Raw genomic sequence first — 27028 nt, 5'->3', positions numbered from 1 at the left:
ATAGAACCAGAACAGATTCAAAGATTCAGTCTTTATTCAGTAGCCGCTGTGGTGGTCAAGTCGGCATAGTAGCGGCCTCGCATTACGGGGACCCGGGTTTGAGCCCCACCGTCCCCACAATGGTGGACAGCTGAAGTTGGTTTTCTGTGGTTCCAAACTTCAAGTTGATTTCCCCGTTAAAAAGTCTCGTCACAGAGAGCAACAGGCCTACAAATAGTACAAGTATTCAGGCATTACACTTCACTTTACTTCTGAAAAATGGATGGCAGTACTGAAAAATCAAACAACACTAGATAGACACTCAGACTGTTAGGTACAAACGTTTACACTTCTGGCACAACTCACTAGGTAGTAAATTGCCCATGGTTGAGTTGTGCTCGGTTTGAAGTCTTTATTCAGTCATTTTGTTATAAAAAAAAAATTATAATGATACTTACAGCTGTGATTGCAGCTTTAGATCGGCTTCTTCTATCCTTTCCAAATTGACATTTGGAGAGGCATTCATTTCAAGGGAAAAGCAAATGAGGAGATATCATTGGCTGGGCCTGCAGAAAATCAAATAAAAACAACTGAAGCATCTATTCCCGAATTTCATTAAAATTGTTGACCACAAGTTTCACAAAAAACTCCATTTTAAAATCAAGAGGCTAAATATGAAATTTTCATACATAAGCGGGCACTTCTGAGGTGTTAAAATATACATAGGAACCCACATGCACACATTTCAGCAATAAGTCTAACAGTCACAAGAAAAACATAATAAATATATGAAAAAAAAATCTTAAAATACAAAAGTAACCATACATAATTGCTAATAAATTTCATTTAAAAAAATAATGTATTAACATCTGTTATTCTGTGTATATGATCATCGCAGATCAAAGAAAGATAACGAATTGGTAATACAGTAGAACTTGATTAATTCGAATTTGAACTTTTAAGTACTTCCCTTGAGTTTTCTATCTCCTTTAATGTTAAAATTTCTTGTTTCATTTGAACTTTTTGGATGATTTGAAGTTGAAGGGAAAATCAATCATGATTTTTATATGAGCAAATTTAGTTTAGAAAAATCGTACACGAAGTCAGACACTTTTTTCTCGATCAAGTTGTTGAACAAAACGTTTTTAAAGAATAAAAGTTTGAAAATTGTTTTTCTCTACTCTTTTTTTTGATAATTTTATGCCCATTTTGACATTGTTCAGCTGAAGTACATCGAGACTGTAGATCACTTGACACCAATAATGCTTTTCAACCTATAGATCAAGTTTTCACATTCAAAATCTGAACCTTTTTGCAGTCATTTGAAGTATGGAAAGTATCGAAAAGTCCAGATTGTAATATATTAAAGTATATTTCTTGATAGAATAAGAATAATAAGCAGAATTTTTGGAAACAGTTTTATAACAGATGATCATGAACTGTTTCCGTAAATCAGACTTTGAACATGGTCAAGAAATTCTGCAGCGATGTTGATTCTAGAACAGTGGGAATAATGTAGCTCACTGCTTATTTCTTTACCTATTTCTGAGCTTGGATTTACATATTGCATTACTTGTTCATCTTTTCCTATGTCACTTAGGTAATCTTCAGGGACGAGATGACTTTTTTGCATTACAGCTAAGATTACAATTATATAATTACAAATTATTAAAATTTGGGAAACGATTTCATAGCTGATAAAATTTTAATTATTGATAATTATTATCTTATGTGAATGTTGATGATTAAATTTCAATTTGTGTCCTTTTGCAGATCCACGATAGATCAATTGGATAATTCCAACTTTTTCCCCCTAGCGACTTCAAATTAAGTTTGACTGTAGCAACATTAGTCAGAGCACCATGGTCCCCTAGGCAAGCAATGTTTTGGAACCACCCTTTCCTGTTCACATATAATTACTAGGCTGCTACTCTGGAAAATCACAGTACCAGATCTGATTATTTAATGAAACTCTTACATTAAAACGGCAGTGAATATAATAAAACCTCCAATGTCCACAGTGAAATTAGTTTTCTAATTGTGCATATTCAAAGATACGTGCGGACAGAGAGGGCATACGTGAGGCACATGACCGAAGAAACAATGCAAATAATTGACCTATGTTGATACGATTCACGTAAAATTGTACAAATAATGCAAATTTCATTATATCTTTCTTTCATGGACTTAATAATTGAGCGGCTTAATATTAGAAGCCACTATTTTTAGTTTTTTGAAGCTCTATAGAAATATATGTACTTGTATCTGAATTATATGGGTTCGGCCCACCTTTATTCCAGACACACAAGAGAGGTTATACCATATGGAAGTGGAACCCTTAAATAATTAGACATTTATCATACCCACGGTTGACACAATACTAAAACCAATAAGGGGGGGGGGGAGAAACCTCTCTCAAAATCTTGACAAATAACAGATAAACCCAACGCAAGTTGAATACCATTTGTACTGCATCAGCGCAACTAATTATTAGATATTTCTAGTGTTGTTCAAATAATTTTACGATATGTTTTGTGTATTTAATTCATTTTTTTAAAGATTCTCCTTGTGCTTTGTGTAATAGGGTGAATCTAAAATCTACAGACTATGGAAAGTCATGGAAGATATTTGAAAATTTTTTGTGCAAGACACGGTGCAGTAAGGTAGATTGAAGTTTTGTAACTGCCAATAATTCTTCCTTCCCATAATTTGCCCTGTACATTCATAAGTAACAGATCATCAGAATATTAATGAAAAAAATTTTTTAACCACACTTCGGGAATATTCTCAATACAAAATATTTTCATAGAAAATTTAAATGAAAAAAAATTTCATTGAATTTGTAGAAGAGGGAATTAATATCAACACTATAGTGCCGGACTCGTGATGCGAGAATCCGGGTTCGAACCCCACAGTGGTGGTCGGCTGAAGTTGGTTTTCTGTGGTTCCCAACTTCAAGGCGCAAATGCGAGCCGATCTCCCCGTTAAAAAGTCTCGCCACAGAGAGCAACAGTCCTACAACGGTAAATCATTCAACCATAACACTTCACTCATAGTTAGTAAAAACTGGGGGCAGATGACAGCACTACACATAACAAGCATTACACAGAAACAAACTTTACGTCAGGTTGCACTACACGTACACGCACATTCCCGCATGTACCGATTCGTTGGGGGGTTCCGCGGAAGGGGGGGGGGTTTCATGTGTGGTGTACTAGCAGTAGTAGGTAGGGGCTCGGAGATCCATGATGTTCTTAAGTCAGCCACCTCGTTGGGCAATTTGCCTGTTGTGGCGTTGTATTTGTATTTGTATTTGTATTTGTATAAAATGGATTCCATTAACAATGTTCCCACTTAAGAGTTTTCCCACTTAGTACAACTTATTTCCGTGGTTTCAATCTCCACTAATACTTGTTAGAGTTTACCGTTTAAAACATTTTCCTGTTCACAACCACTATTTCCATGACGATTTTTCAAAAACATTATAAGTGGGTTCCACTGTATATGTAGGTACATATGTGCACAAAGCAGGGGGTTTGACAAATCCCACATACCAGGTCACCATGGCAAATAAAATTGTCTGTACTGACGTCAAAACTTTCTAATGTGCCATTACTTGCTTGGGAAAAAGGGGGATATGCTCAGCTCTTAAAAATATTCAGTTCTGGCGTTTAGGTTTTGTTTAGATTTGTCAAGCATAAACAATATTTAAAAATTAGGAAGAGATCAAATAAAACATTGTCAGCTATTGATGTTGCACACGCATTACACTTAAATTATTAATAAAATCTATCCATCACATTGGTAATTCAAATAACCATAAATCAACAAAATTTCACAATTAAAACGCAATTTAATAATCAAATCAAAATAAAATATTCATGGTTTGTATACAATTCTCATCTAATAAGGAAGTAATGGGACACAAATTTAAAAGGACACCAGAGCACCATTATAGCACATCACAGTCCCATTTTCAAAAGCGTCATTGTATACAAACATAAATATTTGAATACATTTAAACACATTTGCATTAATTTACTTGGATTTTAATAGGTGAAAAACAAATGTCGGCTATGATTCTGCAAAGAATGTCGCCAAATAGGTCCAAAAACGTTTTATCCAATATTCATAGATATGCATGCTATTATAAGCAATATTTTCAACATTATTTTGGTATTGCAGGTTCATTGGGACAAAAAAAAACTTGGTTATAACCAAGAGTTTGTAAACATCCGATTTCATTATATACAAGTGGGCCGGACTGTATCTGAATACATTCAAACATTTGCGTGCATTTAGTGTGATTGCTGCAAGCGAAAAATAAATGTCAACATCATGGGATTGTTAATGGGAATTGTGAATAGTTAATACATTCGAAAAGACATGGAGCAAGCTAAATTAAAATCTACCCATCATCACAATGGCAACACTGGATAACAATGATATTGCGTCTGACATGAAAATATGCAACTCCAAATGATTTTGACCTGCTCACTATGAAAAAGTTTTTTTTTGGCTCTTGCTTTCGAGATGCTGCTACCATGTAAAGTGTGAAAAGTGCACTTTACGAGTGGTTTCTATGGACAACACTAAAAAAATCATCCAACACAAAGATGCATTATTCAAAATGGTTTTGACCTGCTGAGCACAAATATCATGAAAAAGTTCCATCGCCGTTTTTATCAGAGATATCATGTCAAAAATAAATGAACTATAGTGTTGCATATTTATGTTTTTATGCATTTTTATTGTGTCTTTATGAATTTTGGGTCGTTTATATGTATTTTTTTGTATACAGTAGACTCTCACTAATCTGGCACATATCAGACTAGGGTGTTCTTGCTGAATTACCGAAATCACCAAGCTATTGAAAGTAAATGGAAAAAGACTATTTAAATTAAGAATGCTCAACCTTCGGAAAAGTCCGAGCCACTTCACTGGTTTGCAAACATGTGGCAGGGCCTCTTAAGTGATCCATAAGCATGCTGTGAATCATTTGGGTGATTTGTAAATACACTGTACTACTTGGGTGATCTGTAAATGATTGTACGTGACTCAAGTGATATGTGAATATGCCAGAGTTCAATTAACTCATCTGTTAATGTTCCATGGGTCACTTAAATCATCTGTAAATGTGTTGCAGGATGCTTATGTGATCTGTGACTGTCCCAGGAGTTATTCAAATCATCTGTTAACATACCACGGGCCCTTAAGGTAATCAGGAGCTGTGCCACGGGTCACTCGTGATCTGCAAATGTGTCGAGAGTCCCTCGAGTGACCTGGAAATGTTTTGTTAGACACTTAAGTGATGTAGGAAATGCACTAGGTGTCACTTATGTTTTCTGTAATGTGTCATTTAATTCACTTTTACAAAATTAGGTTCGAGCTCGTGGGCAACACAAGATGACACCGAGGGTCATGGATTGAACATGTATAATTTGAATAATAGAAACTCCTGCACACACATTGCATGTATACATTAAACTTTGCGTACATACAGTATGGACGAAGTAAATACAAGTGCCAGATCACTGGATGAATCTGACTAGCGAACTGCCGGAATTTTGTGAGTCTACTGTATTAATATTGTGTGTCTACATATTTATCGTTATTTTTTCTATATCATTGTATAATTATCAGCCACCTCGTTGGGCATTTTGCCTGTTGTGGCGTTGTATTTGTATTAATTTATATTTTACTACTATACATGCATGATATGTGAAATTACAAACAGCACTGGAGAGTGAATCCAGCTTATTTCATTTTCAGATTCATGTTCAGCACAACAAATTACACAGGAGAGAGAGAAAAAATTTACAGTTTCATTCAGGACTAGAAAATTTTTTCAAAATTTGTCTCGTCTAGTGTAACTGATTCAAATAAAGATTACACGAGGGAATTTAAAACAAACAAACACAATTTAATAATCAAATCAAAAACATACTTTATAGTAAATTTAAATATTCATTAGGTTTGTTTACAATTCCATCTATAATCAGGAAGTAATAGAACACGAATTTTAAAAGGACACCATTAGCTCAACACGGTCACTTTCTTTTTGGAAGGGTCATTGTATACTAAAGTAAATATTTGAATGCATTCAAGTATTTGCATGCATTTACTTGGATCTTATTAGTAGGCGAAAAAATAAATGTCGACGTCATGGTACACCCCCCCCCCCCCCATTGGCGCGGGTTAAACACTCACCACCACCATACATCTACGCTGCACGCACATACACACACACTGAAACAGCCTTTTTACTACCACTACCACGGGACTCGCAGGTAATCGGTGGCGGAGGGAAGAAACACTTCTTCGTCCACATAAATATGACAGTTTCCTAACTTCGATCACGTATTTACAAGACACACACGGCGATTTGCATGTCCGCTAATTTTTTATGCAAATCAGCAATTTCGAAGGAACTATACACGGTATCAAAAGTCGACAAATTATATTATTGTTGTTAATAATTTCCTTTTTTTACCTCGGAAGGGCCCAGCGCAAAGGAGTCGCACATATCACCGCCTCGACGATAGCATTCCTTCCACCCTTCCTTTTTTTTTCTTTTTCCCTTCGACCCGCCGCCAGTCCGGAAAGAAATTCCCTACGAAAATTCCCTATCGATACGGTAGGGTTGCTACGCTTTTTCCCTATCGAAGTTAATAATCTGAAGAACACAGATGAGTTTTTTTTTTTTCCTTTTTTTTTAAATTCCCTCTCTCTCGTTTTTCTCCGTCTTTTTATTTCATATTTCTTCGGCCGGGATTACACTATAAAAGTTTGATAAAAGGTAATTTTATAAAACTTGTAAAATGCCACCAATAAGATTATCAGTTTCATTTGCTCGAATGTAACCTATGAACTTTATTGGTTGAATTTTTTGAGTTTTATACAAGGGATTTTATCAAACTTTTACAGTGTAAGGCCGGTATTACACTGTAAAAGTTTTGTAAAAGTGCTTTGATAAAACTTGAAAAATACAACCAATAAACTGATCGGCTGGATAAGCTTGAATGTAACCCATCAGCTTATTCGTTGTATTTTTCAAGTTTTATACAAGCACTTTTATAAAACTTGTATAGTGTAATACCGGCCTTAGACATATGGTAAACCCTTGATCCGCAGACCAAATGTGGCCCTGAAGGTTATGTGATGTGGCTCGTCCCCTCAAACCTAATCTTGTAAAAATGAACTAAGCGGCGTATTTACAAATCGCTTAAACGACCCGTGGCACAATTCCAGAGCATTTAAGTGGCCCTTGGCACATTTTCAGATCACTGAAGTAGGCCTCAGAGATCACATTCAAAGATCACTTAAGTAACCCGCGACACAGTTCCAGAACACTTACACGATCCGTGGCACATTTAGAGATCCCTTGAGTGACACGTGGCACAGTTTTAGAGCACTTAAGCGGCCCTCAGTCAACACCTTCTAGGTGTTGCCCCAGTGCGGTTCTACATCACTCAAGTTACCCGCGGAACATTGATTAGTTGAGTGATACGTGGCACAGTTCCAGAGCACTTGAGTGGCCCGGACACATTTCCAGAGCACTTGAAGGATCCGTGAAACATTTAGAAATCACTAAAGTGGCTCTGTAGGGGGACTTATCAATAGGGAAAATTTTAATTCAGGAGCCCAATAACTATCGAAAGGTTTTTTTCCGTTTTTTCAGCGCACCGAATAAGACGCCATTAAGAATATTTCATATCTTCATAAAGGGTGGTTGATGACGTAAGCATCGTCCGTCGATGCTGACGTAATACTTGAATGACCCCTATAGAAGAACGCGACAAAGATCCCAGCTTAAGGGCAGTGCCGTTAACGCATGAGCCCGTCCGGGGGCCTCAGAACAATGAGATGTAGTTAAATTTTTCCAGAATTTGTCAGGTAGGGCCTTAGAAAAATCACTTGGCCCGGGGGCCCATGATGGTCTTAAGACGGCCCTGCTCCCGCGTGTGGTGGGCCCATGATTTTCAGGGCCCGAATTCGATATGAGAGGGCCCCAGAGACGGATTTATGGTTTTTCCGCCCTTCTCCCCATTTTGGTGTAGTTTTCCTGATATTCAAGGAGCGAATGCGAGCCGATCTCCTCTTTAAAAAAAGTCGCCACAGAGAGCAACAGACCTACAAAAAGTACAAATGTAATTCAATCATAATACATCACTCACTTCACATCTGAAATATAGATGGCAGCACTGAAAAATCAAACACAACCACGTATGTAGACTGTTAAGTACAGTTATACTTCCGGCACAACTCACTAGGTAGTAAATCACCCATAGATGGTGATAGACCTGAGTTGTGCTCGGTTTGAAAGCAAATTTTCTTGACCAGGCATATTGTCCGCAGTGGGCTATATCCCGCATAACCCCATCTGCCTCTAAGCTACTCGTTTGGTGACACACATGTTTGCTCACTTTCTTGGTCACTCTATTCTCTATTGGCTTGTCCCTATGACCAGGTCCCCCGCTCTCTTTTAGGTCAGAGGTTCCCAATGTTCCAGTTTCACGTGGAGCCCTTAATGGTTGCGAGACTATTGTAAGGAACCCTTGGTGGTTACGAGACTATCGTAAGGAACCCTTGGTGGTTACGAGACTATTGTAAGGAACCCTTGGTGGTTACGAGACACTTCTGCGGAACCCAAATGTAAATGGTTCATGAAAATTTCTCCATATTTCCATAGTAACACCAATGAGAAATTTTACAGTTTTTGATGTAGCGGAACCCATGAAAAACTCCCGTGGAAACCCCAGGGTTCCGCTGAACACCAGTTGGAAACCAATGCTCTAGATCACTCTTTTGGCCACTCCCATGCTTGCACTTAATCACTCTTTTGCTCTAGGTCACTCTTGGTCATTTATATGCTTGCCCATTGTATGGTCACATGCTTGCCCACGTTCTTGGTCCTTTTGGTCGCTGAACGGCCTTTTTTTTGTTCTCTAAGTCTCTTTTGGTCGCTTACTGGCCTAGTCCCTTGTTCTCCAGGTACTCACTGATCTGGTTCCTTACTCTCTTGGTTGCTCTTTTGATCATGGTCGCATGCTTCCACACTATTTCGGTCACTCTTTTGATCATTCACATGAATGGCCCCACAAAACAAATGACTACAACGGTGTGCAAGCATGTGAATATGCCCCCAACATCTTGACGGAGGGCCCTTGGGCTGAGATCTTTGGCTTGCCCCCCCCCCCCCGCCGGCCAGACTTTTCATGGACCCTTCTATTTGTAGCATGAAAACACAGAAAATGATGGCAATTGTCCCGGGGCTGGAGCCTTGTCAGCCCACCCTTGAAAAGGCCCCCTTTCCTCCCCATAAAGACCGGACTGGCAGAGCTCCATTCCTCGGGGCGAATGAGGCAACTGCCTCCGGTGACAAAATTTAGGGGGCGCCAATTTTTAGATGGGGGACAAAAAACCCCTTAAAAAATCATTGAATTATACAGTGGACGGGGCACTGTCCACTGTATAAAAATCCAAGTTATGGCCCTGCCCTTGGTGACGTTAGGTCAGGACCCGACTTTGACTTGAGAGAAAACTTGGGCAAAGCAAGCACAAAAGGGGGGTCCCACAACAGGGTTGTTCATGCCTCCCCCTACATCCTGGAGCAGGGCCCCAACTAGATACTTTATTAACCGGGCAAACACGGATTTTGGCGCCTCCTTGTAATATTGAACAAGAGGTTTAAGGGTGAAATTTGTGCCCTTCTCCTCTGGTCCGGTGCAACAGTTCCGCTTGCTTCTTCCCCCCCCCCCCAGTTGCGTCCCTGGGGACGAACATGCACATTTTGAGGCCTCGTTTAATGTAGGAAGAGCTAGCAGCTAGGGTCGTCTTAACAGCACCATGGGCCCCCTCCCCGGGAAAAACTATATTCTCGGTGACCTATAATTGGATGAAAGTACCTGAACACCCACGGCTCCGACACTATTTGCATAATGTGTATTTAAATTTAGGTCACTCTAAATTAAATGTCCCTCTTGATTACATCATCGCTGTTTTATACAAATAAACTTGGCTATCAAAAAAAAAAAACTTCACAAACAAAATGAATCAAATTTCAAATCCTCAAAAATTTTTCATTTTACTTATAATTTTCCCTAAATTTATTCCCTTTTCCCCCTCTATGTTAAAGGGACACGTTCGGACGCGATTCCATCTCTCTTCCCTTCAAAACTCTTGTGAATAGTGTTACGGTATTTTCTCTCTCTTGGATTTTTGATCGCCACGATCGCAATTCTTTTTTCCAACTCCAATCAGATTTCCTGCCACGTATAACAAATGTTCATTTGATGATGATGAAACTGATTAACACAAAGTGGGGGGGGGGGAAACCGCAGCTCCCGTGCAGTAGCGGCTGCGGCAGCAGCAGCAACAACAACAACACAGCAGCGCAAAGGCGATAGATATGTTTTCTGCTTTTTGGAAGCCCGTGAAACTGATGACGAAAGAGGCAAAAATCCCCGAATGGGGGAAGAAAAAAGAAAACAACACATACACAACACATTGATTGCGCAGTGGTGGAGTTCCAATGACGTAGCTACCGGTCCAGTCACGTGGTTTTCTTAATACAGGTGATTACAGTGGCGGCGCGATGGAAAAGGATGGAATGGGTGATTGGCCTGAGGTGGAGAATTCCTTCAGCCGCACACGCATCTACTCTACCACTATAAACACACCGCGATAGAAATAAAGACTCGTAATTTTGCTTGAATTTCGCCAGAAATTACTGCATTTTTAAAAAGAAAAATCGTCTTGAAATAGGTCCCCACTACTACCAGTGCTCACGGCATTTGCCCCCCCCCCCGCCATATTCGCGAACTCACCCAACTTTTACTCTTTTAGTCTATGTCAGTGTTTCCCAAACGGGGCGATAAAAGAGTTCAGGGGAGCGGAAGAAGCTTAGGATTTAGTAAAGCATCCTATGGGTTGACTTGGTAGGTGAGAAGAAAAAATTTTGAAGGAGTGACGATGAAACGAAAAGTTTGGGAAACTATGGTCTACATGCATAGCATCCCAGTTTTCCGTCGGGATTTGGCTCGAAGGATCGAAAAGTCAGGTATTTGGAAGGTAGGACCAGTATTTGGAAGGACTTTTTTGGGTTGTCTTCTACTGAGTCGTCCCATAGTAAAATTCTTTTCAGCTTACTTTATTATATATCTACCTAAAGCTAGTGTTCGGTATTCGATGGGAACTCCAGATGGAGCACCGGACAGTCTGGTAACACTGGACAAAAACGAAATTGCGTCCGACATGAAAATGAACAATTCCGAATCGTTTTGATTCGCTGAACACGAATATCCCCATGAAAAAGTTTAATTGGCTCTGGTTATGGAGACATTACCGTAGTGTTAACTGTTAGAAAGTGCTTTACGAGCGTTATTGTATGGTGAAAAAGTGGCAAGGACCATAGAACAGCGTTTACTTAAGAAAATGGTTGACCTCGATTGTGGCTAACTACTATTAAAGGAAGGGATACTCCCGGGGCCGCAACTAGGGGGGGAGCAGGCGGATCTCGTGCCCCGGACCAGAGGGGGCGCAAATTTCATTCTCAAACCTTACCTTCAGCATTACAAGGGGCACCAAAATGCGCACTTGCCCCGGGTGACCAAGCATCTAGTTCGGCCCTGCATACTCTTCGTGCGCAGATAACCATTAGAACAGGGCCGTCTTACCAGCACCTTAGCGACTGCTACTATTATAGAGATAGATATATTACAGATGTTCATATTATTATATTTTTAATTTCAAAAATATATTTAAAATAATTATTAATAAATATATTTTAACCACCATCCGGATATCAAAATTTTAATTTAAAATGTTACATTTTATGTAAAATTATTTCACTGTTATTCAGGAAAGCAATTGAAAACTGAGAAAAATATATGTTTAATCTATTAACACATTCAATTAATAGCAATTACGTATTTCATCACAAGACAGCGCTGCAAAATACGAAATGGTATAAAAAAATCGGAAGTGAAATTTCTAATCTCGAAGAAATGACACGATTTTGCGAAAATGTGATAATTATTTTAGAGAAAATGGACAGTAAATATATTGGGCACGAGATGACCGTAATCGCTCGTTCGCAGTCATCAAATTAGAGTAATAAAAAGTACGAGAGCGGATTAATATTCCGTTACAGCGATATTCAAATCGCAATATGTACTTCCGCTTCCGCAAACTTATGTTTTCCACAATACACACATATATACGGCAGCTTCCTTTTCCTTAGACGAGTGGAACAACAGAGATTAAAAAAAAGAAAAAAAAAAAAAAGACATTTTTTTATCGCAAATAAACGAAGAAAACGGATATTCTAACGAAATGAATTGGACACTTTGATGCAGATTAAGTTATTACTATTATTGGTAGTATTTTCCCACTACCTTCAGCGTCACAAAAATACCCATTATCAACACATAAAAATGAATAGTCATAAGCTATATACGAGTTTTTTTTTTCTTTATTGCATTGTACTTTGAAATTTCACCAGAAATATATTGCCGGTGGAAAATTCGTTAAAGCCTTTTCGTGTTACTGACATATTTCCGTAGTCCAAAATTTTTATCTACAGTAGTTCCTGTGTGGTTTGTGGGACACGTGATTCGATCACCGAGCTTGTGGTTTAGTTTTACTTATCCTAATCTGAAATCCGCGCGCCTCTCTCTCTCTTCAAACATTTTCTTTCGAAAAGACTTACCAAAGCTAACATTGAATAATATTGTAATACGTATTAGAGAGATAACATTATCACGATTATGAGCAAGTCGTAAAAATCGTCCGTAAAGTATTATACAGACGAAGTTCTAAAGATTCCAATCGATTAGTTATATTGTTATCGGCCAGAGAAAAAGTTTGAAATGTTTTATCCGATACGGAACCCTTGATCATCGCGAGACTGCGTTCCACGGGATCCAAATATGCATGAATCAGGGCTGGAAAAATCTCCAAAAATTTACATACCCGATTAAAATAATACATGGCCGAATGCCAAGCTAGCGTCGGCATTTCATATGCTAGTAACACGAAGTTGAAAAAAATACATGCCCAGTGAAAATTATTACACGCCCCGGACAAGTCTATTGTCCGTAACCTCCCTGGAAAAGTTATTTTTCTGAGACCCCTTCCTATCTACAAATACCTGTCTACCGATTTACATACTCTCTCTAGAAAATAGTAACCAAGTCCCATCAACACGAAACATCCTCTGCAATTGAGGTTTCCAAAAATTTCGAAAAGTACTTTTCTGCAGGTGACAAAAATACAAAAACTAAGAAACTACAACTTTTAAAACAGTAGTGATTCAAATAAAAAGAAAAATTTTTTGCCATTGATATTTACAGGGTTCCCAGCAAAATCTGACCGATCATTTCACATAACATCATATGACTTTTCCTGACCGGAATTCCTGAAGGAATATTATTAAAAATCTCAACTTTCCAAAGGTTTTTAGAGACTATTTTTTCTCCTTCACAGAGAATTTTCCTCCTCACTTTTATCTAATATTTGTATTTTTCCCTAACTTTTGAAAAACATTTTACATTTTTCCTTTCTAGGTAACTGAGAACTTTGTATTAAAATTACGCAACTCAGTTTTTTTTTCCAAATAGATGGATATTTTTTCTAACGTTACGTCTAAAAAAAGACTACATTTAATTAGAAAACCACAAAGTGTTTGCAATACTAGTCACTGAGTCAACGTATTTATTTATCCCTAATAATCTTAAAAATTTTGAATTACCAGATATTGAACTTAATTATCCACAGCTTAACATTCCAAAAAAAACAAAACCTAAATTCACACTTAAGGAAATACAGCTACTGTTCCTCAATATTTACTTCCGTCTTAGGAATTTTTTCGTAATAATGACAGTAAAATAAGAACCACTTCCGTTCACAGATATTTATACACAGTACATAATCCCGTTTTTTTCTTTCGATCGCAATCAGAATTCCAAATAAAAAAAAAAGGAATCTAAACATCTGACTCGTGCAATAAACACTACATAAAAAAAAAAAAAAACGTGATGTACATTTTCTATCCAGTTAGCGATACGAAACACAAACCCACCGACAACGTTATGTGATGATGAAACTTTGCTCACGGTTGTAGTTATATACGTCTTTCCTCTTAGAAAACGGCAAAAAATGCAAAAAAAAACTGAAAAAAAAAATCGTTTAGACACGGACGAAGATTCACAATACCGTTTACGGGAATGTCGTTGGCCCCAACCAACTTCAGCTGCTGGAAATGAAATAGGCATTATATAGAAGAATTTCCGTTTTCATTTTATTTCAACCAGTCTTTTCTCCCCACAACAGGGCGGTGGCAACATTTTTTTTTTAACCGTGTAAAAAAAAAAAACCACACAATAAAATAGACTCTAAAAAAAAATTATTTTCGCTCTGCCCAATGAAATTCAGTCCAAACAAAAGGCCGTTCATCAAACACAATGCACTCATCTACATATTCACGATGGTCCGAAAACCCAGGAAGAGAGAAGTCACATATTATTAAGGGAGAGACAGAGAAAATGCGACATACACAACGTGAGATGAGGTTTTTGTTATAGTATATTTATATGTGAGAGTGAAATGTCTCTCTAGAAACATACTCCTGCGAGCCACGCGACTTTGGTCACACACATCAAAAAAAATATCGAGTGGGTATTTTATACTCAGGAAGTATTTACACGCACCGAGGTGATGGTATGGAAATAAAAACAAAAACCAAAGAATAATAAAATTATTTTTCGGTTCCGGGTTCGGTTCCAGTGAAGGTATTATATGCGTTTCTCGGTAGAGAGAATGGCAGTTGTATTAGAAATGATTCTACTTATTTTACGTCACCAGAAACGTCACCTGAAAACGCATGTACTCGATGAAAGAGCGTACTTTCGAATGATATAAAATAGATTATCAGTATGACTGACGTGTTTTGATTAATTATCGCCTTGTTTCCATCATGAGGAATGACAGAAAATAAACTGAATTCGAATATATCTAACTTGAAATTATAGTTTTATAGTGTGTGTGTGTGTGTGTGTGTGAACAATTATTTTAAATTTGGGGGGGAGGGGGAAGCATGGATTCGTGTCTACGTGTATTCTGATTCTAGGTCTGCAGAAGGGGTGCTTTTCTTCTACATTTTGTATCATAATGATGCTTTTATTCTGATGCTGGGTCATAAAGGGTGCTCTTCTTCCGATTTTGCAACATAAATGATTTTGACTCTTCGGATTTTGGACCATAAATGATGCTTTTCTTCTGATGCTGGTCCATGATTAGCGATCTTCTGATTCTGGGCTATGATTGGTGATCTTCATATTCTGTGCCCGTGATTGGTGATCTTCTTTGAAGCTAAGCCATAAATGGCGATCTTTTCCGATTCTCGCCATAGATAGTTCCTTCTGATACTGGACCAAAAAACGTGCTCTTCTGATTATGGGCCATAAATTGTGTTGTTCTTTCGATTTTGAACCATATAAATGGTGCTCGGCCATAAATAGTGTTCTTCCGATTCTGGACCACAAATGATGTTGTTCTTTAGCGCGCGAATAAAGCGCGAGACATATATTTCAATTTATATATCGGTAGAATTTCAAGCTATGGTTATGTTAAACAGTTATGGTCAAAATGGCATGCACACTGGGTAGTAAAATGGCTGTAGTTTTACGGCCTCTAACATTTTACTACCCAGTGCAATTATATCTTTTGCACACGGTAAGGCCGGCCCTTGGTAGGGATATAACCGAGTAAGGATTGACAGCATCATGGGCTACCCATACAAAGATATATTCTAGGGCCCCTACTTAGCTGGAAGTACTTGCCTACCAATTTGTATTTTTTTCTTACAAAAATTATAGTACCAAATTCCATTTCAGCGAGATTCCTCTATGCACTTGATTCGCCCGGTGGGCACCATGCATTAAGACAGTCTTGGACAAGGGTTAGAATTTGGTTTTAGCAACTCGAACCAAGAACAGTAATCTTTGGGATTAAAATCCATCGAACGACATCCAGGTAAAAGCGGATTCAATGTGTTTCTAGAGAGAAATGGCATTCGTAGTATATATTTTTTTTAAAGCGTGTGTGTGAAGGCTATAAAAAATATAGATGCTGCAAAAAATTGCAAAAAAAACCAACCCAATCAGCTACGAAATATGCATTTTTCCGCTCACAGGAAATCGAGAAACCCCCCCCCCCCCACGAAACTCATCTGTCTTTAGACGGATACGCACAAATATATGAGTCAATAGGAAACCACGGGAAAGGCCACGATCGCACATACAGTACTGTATACCCAAGCATGAAAACGCGCATGCAATTTTTTTTCCCGTCAGTAACTGAGCCCATGTAACACACACACACACACATAGCCTTAACCCAGAGAAGTATAGCACTTATACCAGAAAGAGAGGGGGTTGAACATAGCCTGACTCACAACACTGCCGTATATAAGAAACATATCGCCCCCTCCCTCTCCACACTACCTAAAAATCTTTATTCTACCAACTTCCGAGCCAGGTGTCCTTCCACATATGGTAATCTTGTAGTAATGGTACTACAGAACTACACAAGGGAGGGTATGTATCCACCTCCCCCCCCCCACCCTGCTAAGATACGTACTGGAATTCAATGCATATGAGGAGGAATGGAAAAACCTAGGAAACGGAGGGAAGGGGACTATATAAGACATGGACAGAAAAAAAATGATGCATTGAAGAAAATGGGGGGGGGGGTGTTTCTTACGCACCATGTGTGTGTGTTTGTGAAAAAAAACTACTCTTATGTGAAAATATCATTTTTTCTTATCCCTCCATGTACGGTATACATGCGTGTAGAGTAAAGATGGGGGGAAGTAGGGATCTGTGGGAACTCCAGCTGTTTTGGATGGTGTAAGGATTCACATCAGGGGCCCCCTCGACGACCATCTTCGCAGATTCGTTTTCAGCCTTGCTCTTACTTTCAGTCATTCTTCCTCGTTTTTTGCGAGTAAAAAAAAAATTTCTTGGTGAAAAGTTTCAAGAGGAAATTACTTATTTAATCAGATTTTGGCACATATTACGTAACATATTTAATGCATTTTTTTTAGGCAATTTTTATTTTTTTTAGATTATCAAAAAACAGAACTCTCCTTACGGCAAGAAAATGTATCGATTCATATGACAGACAAGATTATATAACATGTGAAATACATAATTATGATGTGTGTTAAATTGTTTTACACCACAGGAAGGCAGGGGTGTACGTCCCTTGGGTTGATCCCTTGGGTACGCCCTTGGAAAGGGCCACAAGGAATCTTTTCCAGAGAAATTTAAAGAAAAACCTTTTTGAGTTACTTGCGTTAAAAAAAAAAACCATTTTTAACTCATCTTGGGGGTGGGCACGCACCCTCTATGCACCTCTCTGCGTACACCTCTGCCCCACTCTGGACGGTCACGCGGTCCGCTTGTATCGATACGTTATTGTAGGTTCTGTAACTTTAAATGTTCAGTTATCTTTGAATTGTGAAGGAAGTATTTGTCGCCTCACCACTCCTACAGATCTGTCCAGAGAATTAATTGCCATAACCACTCACTATTTTTTCGGTCTGATTTCAGCTTTCTTTGATGAAACACATCCAGCAGAGCCCTTAGCAATCCCTTGCATGTCCCTCATTTTTTCAGACAGTACCCTAGACCAGTGGTTCTCAACCGGGGGCCATATGGCCCCCTTGTGGTACTGGGATACTTCAAGGGGGCCAGGAAGAAAATGGAGAAAGGGGCCATGACGGGTGGTTTGGAGAGCTGAGAAGAAACATTAAGGTGTGAAGAAATAAAGTTTTTATATTAGTGACTAACACTTACAGTGAGAGAGAGAGAGAATCCAACAAAACCACCCATAAAGCCAGGGCTTTCTTTAGGGCATGGACCCACCCAGGCCTCACCGCCTACATTTTGCAACAAGTTCCCTAGGATGGGGTTTTTCTCAAGTCCCCGACTAAATTTTTCAGACCCCCTTCCCTATATGAAATTTATTGTATGAAAAAAAAGAAGAAGATGAAAACCATATTAGGCCCCGGGCTGTAGCTCTGTCAGTCCCACTCTTGTGTGGGCCTCATGCCCATAAGTGACCCCACCTTATGATATTTTGCATAGTACAATTAATTTTGAAAATAAATAGGAAATATGTAGGCTGTTTATTTCCAGCTAAAGTATGGGACTACCATAGCATCACTTTGCCTAAGGAGGGTGGCCCGATGATATTGAGACGGTCCTGATAGAACTTGGACTAGCGGGGAGCTCAATAAATTCTAGGCCAGTGGTCTGGAGGCCAATTTTCTTTGCAAAAGTTTCGTTCAGTATAAATTCACTGAAAAAAATCATTTCAATACGTATAAAGTGTCTTGCTTCTAGATGAAAGTTGAAAACTCTGGGGGTAAGATAGGGGAGCCACGAGAAAAAATATGGTTCAAAGGGGGCCACGGGCAAAAAAAGGTTAAGAAACACTGCCCTAGACTACCCCGACGGTACTTAAGGGTACCATTAGTTTTTAACCTCCGTAGCATCCTTTGTATAGGTTGTTGTGAAGTATGAAGGCCGTATAACTACTTTACGAAAACCAGATGACAGCACAAGTGTGGGACTATTATTTCCTTAATCATGTTAATTAATAAAATTCAGATGTTTCGCGTCTGTAGAAGTGTTCACTGCATTGCACAAAAATGTAACGCAGTAAAACACTGTTTTTACAAAATCTTGCTTGACATATGCATGAAACAAATTACGGCTTTCTCGGTAGTAAAATGAATATTCTTCATTTTGTATTATTCAACATATTTGAATTTTTTTTTATTGTAAGCGTACAGTGCTGACGGAACTTTCAAGAATCATGTTAATTAATTCGTTGTGCACTAATTTGTAGGAAAAAATTACTTTGTTTTTAGGCTTTAATTGGAACTAAAATGACCTATGAAAAAATTTACATGATAATTATTTCATTTTTGATAATGTAGTAGTAGTTGAAGCCATTTATTTTCGAATAATAAAAATCATTAGATTGAATTATCAAAACAGATTTGTTACAAAATTTAAAATAAGTGTTCACTTCTCTGTCTCTCACACACTGTTACAATTATGGAAATTTTGTACGAACAACTTGGAACAGACAATGGTAAGAGTCTCAAACAGAAACATTTTGAGACCAAAGAAGGTAAACTCATCTGCTTGAGTTAGTTAAGTCTTGTTGAGACAGTCTTTGATGTCAACATAAACCATTCCACCCTTGATACTTAAAATACCACAACAGTGCTATATTTTGAACAAATCCCGAACACGCTTCCATTTGAAGAAAAATGTATAATCGAATATTTGAGTTATCATACTTGTTTATATTTCACTGAAACAAGATCAAAACAAATTTACAATACAACGAACTGCGTACATGATATAACGGACACAATTCTTCCCACAAAGAGCATCTGTAATCGTCATACAACGTCGACGATTTCTGCAGCTGTCCCGGAGCAATGCCATTGACACTACTGATCTGAAACATGGCACATTTACCCCCTTCTCTCTCTCTCCCATTTTTTTTTTCCTTACCCGGAGCCACCAGCATGATATTGAACCCGACAGGGATTTTCGCAACCCCTTCTCTTGATCAGCTGATATAAAAATCCCTGGTTTATAACTGAATGCATTTTTTTCCCATTCCCAGCACCAGGGTAGCAGGGGAGGAACAGCTTCAATGGAGCTGTTGTAGTAAGACTTTTTAAGAAAAGTATACACCAACAGGGAGGCCACGGATTTTTTTTTTCTTTTTGCTCCCTTCAAATCTTCCATATAAAACAGTTTCTCGTGGGCCCAGGAACTGCTTCCGGTGGAAACACAGGAAACAGACGGAAGCTCTTTTTTTTTTTATTTAATATATAATGAAAAAGAGGAAGCTATTGAAACACACACATACACTATGGCAGGGAAGTAGAATAAGATTGTAGTGTGTTTGCAGTTTTTGTTGGGTGCAAGGCACTCTCGTAACGTTACTGGTTAAAGGCAGATGTTGACTAGTAGGATAGACCAGTAGGTTAGTGATACGGTTTTTTTGGCTTCATAGAATCATCCTAATCAGATCCTGGTTGAAAAATCTGGTGCGACAAACCAAGACGGCATCGGATCGGCCTTGACTTCCAAAAAAATGCTTCTGAAGTTCTAAATAAAGATTTTCGATGGGTATAAGAGGCTGGGCACACACCGATTGGACAAGACTGCTTCACACAAACTTAGTCATTGTTGTTCACGTTGATATGTATGGTGCAACGTTTCCATTTGTATAACTAACCGGTGAGCGTGAGCAACTGCTACTACTAAACCGCACATGTACCTCGTCCAAATTTCTCCGCGGAACTTCTAACGAATCGGTACATGTAGGAATGTATGTCGGTGTTGTGAACCTAGCGTGAAGTTTGTTTCTGTGTAATGCTTGTTATAGTGCTACCATATACAGTGAAACTCCTCTATAAGACGACCACTCGGCGTTCAGCAAAAAAGTAGCCGTCTGCGAAGGTGATCGCCGAATAGGCGGTGTATGGCCGGAAATGCACATTTCAGGGAGAGTGTCAAAATAACGGTTTTCAATGTCACAAAAAAATCGTATGCTCAATTCACTTACAATGCCCACAAAACAGATTCATATACAGTGAAACCCCGCTACCCGATACAACAATAAATCCATCTACAACGTTATTTTTCAAATACTGTTTGGAACAACCTACCGTGTAATGTTAAACTTTTCTCAATACAACGATATCCTTTACTATGATAAACCCCTCTATAACAATATTTTTAGGAGGATTTTGAAACAGCTACAACTTTTATTATTTTTATTTATTTTTCGCTCGAAATATCCTTCAGTGTATTTTTTCAACTCATGTCACATTTCGGTTCTTCCGAGGACGTCTAATAATATCGGTGTGTTGGGTATCACCTAATCACCACAGAAAGTGTTCGGTATTGCTACTTTTTTGTGCGATACACCAAAGTGTATTGCGATAAACCCCTTTACAGCAGCAATACACATCTAACTGAATTTCTTTTATCAGCTAATCAATTAAAATATTTGGCGGCGAATCAAATACTCAAAAGCGCATTTTTTGGTGATACTGAAAGCGTCAATTTAGAAAAGTTGCCAACAGCAGCATAAATTTGATGACACGTGATGATAATTTTGACTGTCGATTTAAAGATAATTCCACTACAAAGATATTTTTTCTCGGCTCAGTACCGTTATGTATATCGAGGTTCCACTGTGTCTTATGCAGAACTTGAAATACAAGATTGTGGGTATTATTATTATTATTTTTGTAAAAAGCATGTTTTGGCCGATGAGCCAATTTAGCCAGTATAATTGAGCGAGTAGTTTTTCTTTGTTACAGCCACGAGGCTGAGGCGTTTCAAGTCAGTTCGCTCTGGATTTTCGACATGTATAGTTAGTTCTCAATTTTTTTCGTGTATGTTTTTCCCCTTAACACTTGTGATGTCGTATTTAGTTATGGATTAAAATGTTTAATACGTTCGCTAGTCGCTCATCTCTTTTTCCCACATCATTGGCAATATTCCGATAAGATCATCCGATAAATTTCTTAATCTATTATCCGCGCGATCTGTTCTTTCTTTATCGCAAGTAACTGCACACGCTCTGTTATCACATTTCTTTTACTCCCTCACTGTTGTTCTACTGAATCTCTGAAGAAAATATCCTCAAAGCCGAAACTTCCACATCCTTTACCTACTCAGTAAAGATCAGGCTATATTTGTGTGGTTAACCCCGTCATTTACAAATATTTCCAACTTTTAGTGTCATACGTGAACAGAAAATCCGATTAATCCGAAAAGGTATTTATGCTGATGTATAAAGATCATAAGGTTATACAAAAAAGAACTACCAGCTCTGAATGCACTTATGAAGAAAAAAACCGTACAAAGATTTGTTTTTTTCATAAACTCTTATCTATAAGGAAGTGGCCGCAGACAGGTTGGCCGCTGACTGTATACAGAGGTGGCCGCGGAATGGGGCGATTTGTGTATTATGTCTATGGAGCTGTTCCGAGGAAAACTGGCGCGAAGGGAGTGGTCGCCTAGGGGAGCTTCACTGTCTTTTTCGAACTATGAGTGAAGTGTAATGATTGACGACTTGTACCGTTGTAGGCCTGTTGCTCTTTGTGACGAGACTTTTTGACGAATGCGCGCGTGAACAACTACGGCTGAACTTGTCTAAAGCTGTCTTGAAATTGCTGTCTTGTACTTCCAGCCAGCAGGGGGTTCTTCAACGTTCATCGTGTCGTGAGCGCAGTGGATGACCACAATCAGAAGAAGAGCATCATTTATGACCCAAAACCACGGTTTTTGGCACAGAATCAGAAGAGCAGATTTTTTAGCCCAGAATCAGAAGAGCATCATTTATGACCCGGCACCAGAAGAAAAGCAACATTTTTGGTTTTTATATTTGATCATATATTTGATCCACCATCAGAAGAGCACCATTCATGGCAGTGGCGTAGGAGGTGCGGGTGCTCTAGCACTCACGTTAGTTTGTGGCACAGGTCTAAGCACCTCCGAAATTGATTCAGAAATCAAAATTTCATACATAAAGATAAAAACCAGCACCCAATGGTTCGAAACACTTCTGACGCCCGATTCATGGCCAAGGCATGACGTAAGGAGATGCTGGAAAAAGCCGGAATTTGGGGGGGGGGGGCATCGCAACTAGGGTCAAAGCTCTTTGGAATAACGAGCTGATCTGTAAATAAAAAGGTTGTATTTTTGTTTTGGGGGGGGGGGGAATGAGCAAACTCCTCCACTTGCTCACGCAGAAATGAGGTTCAATTTTATGGCCCAGGAGGGGACCCCAGGAGAACACACCCTTGATGACAGCTCTGACACACATAGGCTACTCCGACTCAAACCATAATATATTGATTGAGCTCGATGCTTTTTGCATGCAACTTGAATTTGATAAGCTCATTTCTCGAAACTGGACATAAGCATCGAGCAGCCTTGGATGCTCGCGAGCAACAGGTTGAAAACTTCGAATTTTGAGGTTGAAAATTTTATAGCGTTAGTGATCAAACATTAGTATTTGCGAAAAAGATATACATAATTTTTTGAATGTATCACACAATTACCAATGCATCAAAAGGAAACACAGTACACAGAGAGAAAACTTCATACAAATTCATTATAATTAAAGTCACAAAATAAAGGTAGTTAGATAATAACCTTTAAGGTCACCTTTGATTTCGATCTTAGAGGCTTCATTTACAACGGAAAGTTACGATTATTCTCTCATTATTGTATTTTGCATGTTGTATTTTATGTGCTGCCATCTATATCAACAATATCAATTGCAGTATAAAAAACGGCACCTAGAAAAAAAACCTGCTTAAAACTTTTAGAGTGAAAAATTCCATCCTTAGATTAGTTATTTTTTAAATATAAAATTTTACTTTTCTTTTTAGTTTATGGACTCAATATCCAGTAAAATATACTTGTAGGGAATCGGGGGTGGGGGCACCAATTTTCACGGTCCCGTCAGTGGCCGTTGTTGGCAGGTTTTATTGTAAAAAATTGTAGAGTATGGACAAAAGGCAGTTAAAGTGTAGCTATATCTCCACCTCAGAAGGAAACGGAGGAATAGACGTGTGTGGGATGAACAGGGGCCTGCATATGGTGTTTTCAAGGGTATTTATAGCAAATAATTAAAAAAATTCCATGTGCAAAATCATCTTTAAAAGTAGCCAAAGATACGGACGAACTCCACCCGGACCCGCGTCGTGTGAATAGATCCACGTAACCTAATGTACAAAACCTGTATGTGCGGATGCGTTTATGGGGGGACTAAAATTAAATTTAAAAATTTTATTATTTCACTAAGCTTTTAAACTTACACTTGAAATAGAAGTTAATTTATCAAGTAAATATAATAAGTAATGGATTAAAAAGTTAATCATTCTCAGAATATTATTCGCTAACTCTGGAATGAAAAATAGTCGGAAATTAGTTCCAGAGGAAAAAATTCCAGAATTTATGGAAGAAATAACTTCAGAATTCGTAACTGCTTGATTCGGGGTTACCTGTTATAGTGTCATGAACTGGTTTGAGTTATTTCGAAAACTGAATATATATTTTGTTAATCAGAAATATTTGATAAGAATTTTTCAATTAAAAGTAGACCAATGGGTCGCGAGTCGTTGATTTTGGGTCGCGGCTGAAAAAGGTTAAGAACCCTGGCGTTAGTGAGATCCTGTCATAGGCAATAGCAGATAAAGCAAACCACCGTCCCTATACAGAAAAGGACAGAGAAAGATTAGATAGATTAGAAGGGTCGTTGAACATAATACGTTTTCTGGGCCGCACTGGAAGAACTGTTTTGGCTAACACTTAAAAAACGATAGAGAAGAATAAAACACTTTGAAGTCAAATCTAACATCCCAAGCCAAATTGAATTCCAGCCTGCATTTCCACACTCGAAATTCACCCGAAATAGTACTAAATACAAATACGATTATAACGACCTCGGTTTAAATGACATTTCGACTATAAAGTCAATAGCGTCGTCCTGACTGATTCCCTTATAAAGCAGTAATTCTTAACCGAGGGTCCGTGATTTTTGGATGAGAAAAAAATTAACTTATTGTTTTTACATTACTACTGAATATTATTCTGCAAAGGGGTGCGTGGCGTTCATCTTATTGGCAAGAGGGTCCCTACCTTTCGTTGTGTTGGCTCAAAAAGTACGGTATAAAAAATTTTAAGTACCCCCTGCCATAGCGAATAATTTTGGTGAACTTTGCTTTATAATGTGAATGAAAACGCAACGACCTCGGATACAACGGAATATTTCATCGCTTTTTTTTTACGGCATTTTCTCAAGAAATTTCTCAGGTAGTAACTGATTAAGTTCCCCTATTGTTGCCTACCGACTTTGCCCTTCCCGACTTTTCACATATAGGAAAAAGTCCCATTTTCCAATAAAGCCTACTTTAGTTCACAATCTTTTCTAAAATCGGGGCTGGAGATAGTTTCCATAATTCATAAATTATTTTTTCTGCATAATAACTATTACTAATGACTATAACACTATTCATCTCATATTTGTCACTCATTCAATTATTTTTTCGGGAAATTTTAATTCATTTCGATATTTGGTGTTGCGTTTCATTTTCTGACAAGGGTTACTTATACGGAATAACTGGCAATTTCGCTGACAATTGGTAAAATTTTTGGCGAGAATCGGCCCCGCGTATTTATGATCTCAATATTTCCTCCATTTTTTTTCGCTGAAACAACCTAAAACCACGCCATGTACAGTAGTGTAAAGGCTGAAACACACTACACTGATGTGACGCGATTTCACGTCACGTCAGAGACATTGTAAATTCTCATTTGTGGAAATTCACAACTTCTCTGACTTGACACGATTATCACGTCACGTCAGTGTAGTGTGTTTCGGCCTTTAGTTGTTTTCCAAAATTTTTGATGTCGTGGATCCCACTATAGTATCATAAAATAAATTTCAAGGCCCCCCTCCCCCCATAAAACCCAAAATGTATTGTTATTTATGATCTACTACTAAACCAGAGCATATAAAAAAATTGAATAGATTACAATTTCGCAACACAAAGTGTGTCATTCATGCAATGGTAGTAAATGAAAATGATCTCGCGGACCCCTTATGCACTCACAGAACCCCGGGGGTTCGCGGACCACAGGTTGAAAAACACCGATGAATAGTATATTACATCGCATCTTGAATTTTTCATGCTTGGTCTCGCAAACGTCAACCTCGGTTATAACGACCAAAAATTACGCGTGGAAATCTTCAATGTCATTACATCCGAGTTCGACCGTGTACTAGAAAATTATTAATTCGCTCGAGGACTATTTTTGACCGCATTTATTGCTATCTTGGTTTAGCTTGAATCGGATAACCTCACTCAAGAAGTCTAAAAAAAAACAAAACGATATACTCGCTCGCATATAAAATGACCCTCCCAAGGTGTCCACGGGGGAGTAGTCTCAACTCGAACGATTCCAGTAATACGATATTAAAAACAAAAAAATTTCCTATGAAAATATTCAAAAAGTAATACGGGATGAGTAAGTGCTTTTCATACGAAATGACGAATCGTCGTGAGGCGTCAAATTTAATTCTCTCTCTCCCTTAAATATGGGCGAGACACAGAAAAACACTATATAACGTCACCTGTCCTTTACCCAAACGTCCGTCCAGTGTCTGGTACGCCTTTTCTACTACTCCCTATTCTCAAGACACATTTACATGGTATGAAATACCACGGCACACGTATATAACACACCGAGACTTCGACTCGTCGAAGCGAGTCTTGCCAGTTTCTTCACAGCTGAATGCCCCGTCTCCACAAAAAAACTGTGCAGAAAAAAAAAGAAGATAAAAACTGTATATGCCAAAACTACAGCTGCAGAATCCATCTTGTGTATGTGAAGTGGAACTTTTTTTTTTCTCTTTGATGGAAAAAATGAGAATAATGTAATACACACAAAAGAGGAACTTCACACCAACCACGAGCGCGCAACCATGAAAAAAACACACACACACACACACACACACACACACACAATTTCATAGCCATTTTCTTCTAAGAATTCAAATTGCAGATTTAAATGCCGTTCTTTTCAAGGAATTTTGTGTGTGTGAATGCCGAGATTATATACAGTATGTTCCCAGGAGCTATATCTTAAATTCGCGCAGTCGTCACTTTAAAACTCCACTGAAAAGTTCATGGTAGGGGCTCACAACGCTAATGTTTGTACATAATTGAATCGCGAGTGATGCGAACGAGATGACAAGGCATGAGACAAGCAAAATACGTTATTCACTTTGCCTGTCGTTGATACTAGATCCAGGAGCGTCGGCCACTAAAATTCTTTCATGATTCCCCCTATTCCTAAAGGGCCCCTAGGTTGAGGTTTTAGTCGAGCCCTTCAAGTCAGACTTTCCACAAACCCTACTATAGAAA

General features: G+C 38.4%; 1 protein-coding gene across 6 annotated transcripts in view; it reads right to left on the bottom strand.

Moving 5' to 3' along the window:
* The window catches only part of LOC149084557 (uncharacterized), a 230906-nt gene that overhangs the window by 43257 nt on the left and 160621 nt on the right, over nucleotides 1–27028 (bottom strand). For 5 of the 6 annotated variants that reach the window (XM_089234984.1, XM_089234985.1, XM_089234980.1 and 2 more), the window contains one exon: nucleotides 438–545. In XM_089234984.1, the coding sequence (XP_089091110.1) occupies nucleotides 438–505 (68 nt within the window). In that variant the 5' untranslated portion in view covers nucleotides 506–545. Of the gene's footprint in view, nucleotides 1–437; nucleotides 546–6472; nucleotides 6532–27028 lie in introns of those variants that run through there. The other variant, XM_089234981.1, reaches the window with a different exon arrangement.

The sequence above is a fragment of the Pholcus phalangioides genome, unplaced genomic scaffold (assembly GCF_987345545.1).
Source record: "Pholcus phalangioides strain wild (caught in Gottingen) unplaced genomic scaffold, Ppha-v1.0 ptg000008l_1, whole genome shotgun sequence".
NCBI classification, from domain to species: Eukaryota; Metazoa; Arthropoda; class Arachnida; order Araneae; family Pholcidae; genus Pholcus; species Pholcus phalangioides.
The sequence above is the reverse complement of the archived record's forward strand: the minus strand, read 5'-3'. Positions and strand labels throughout refer to the sequence as shown.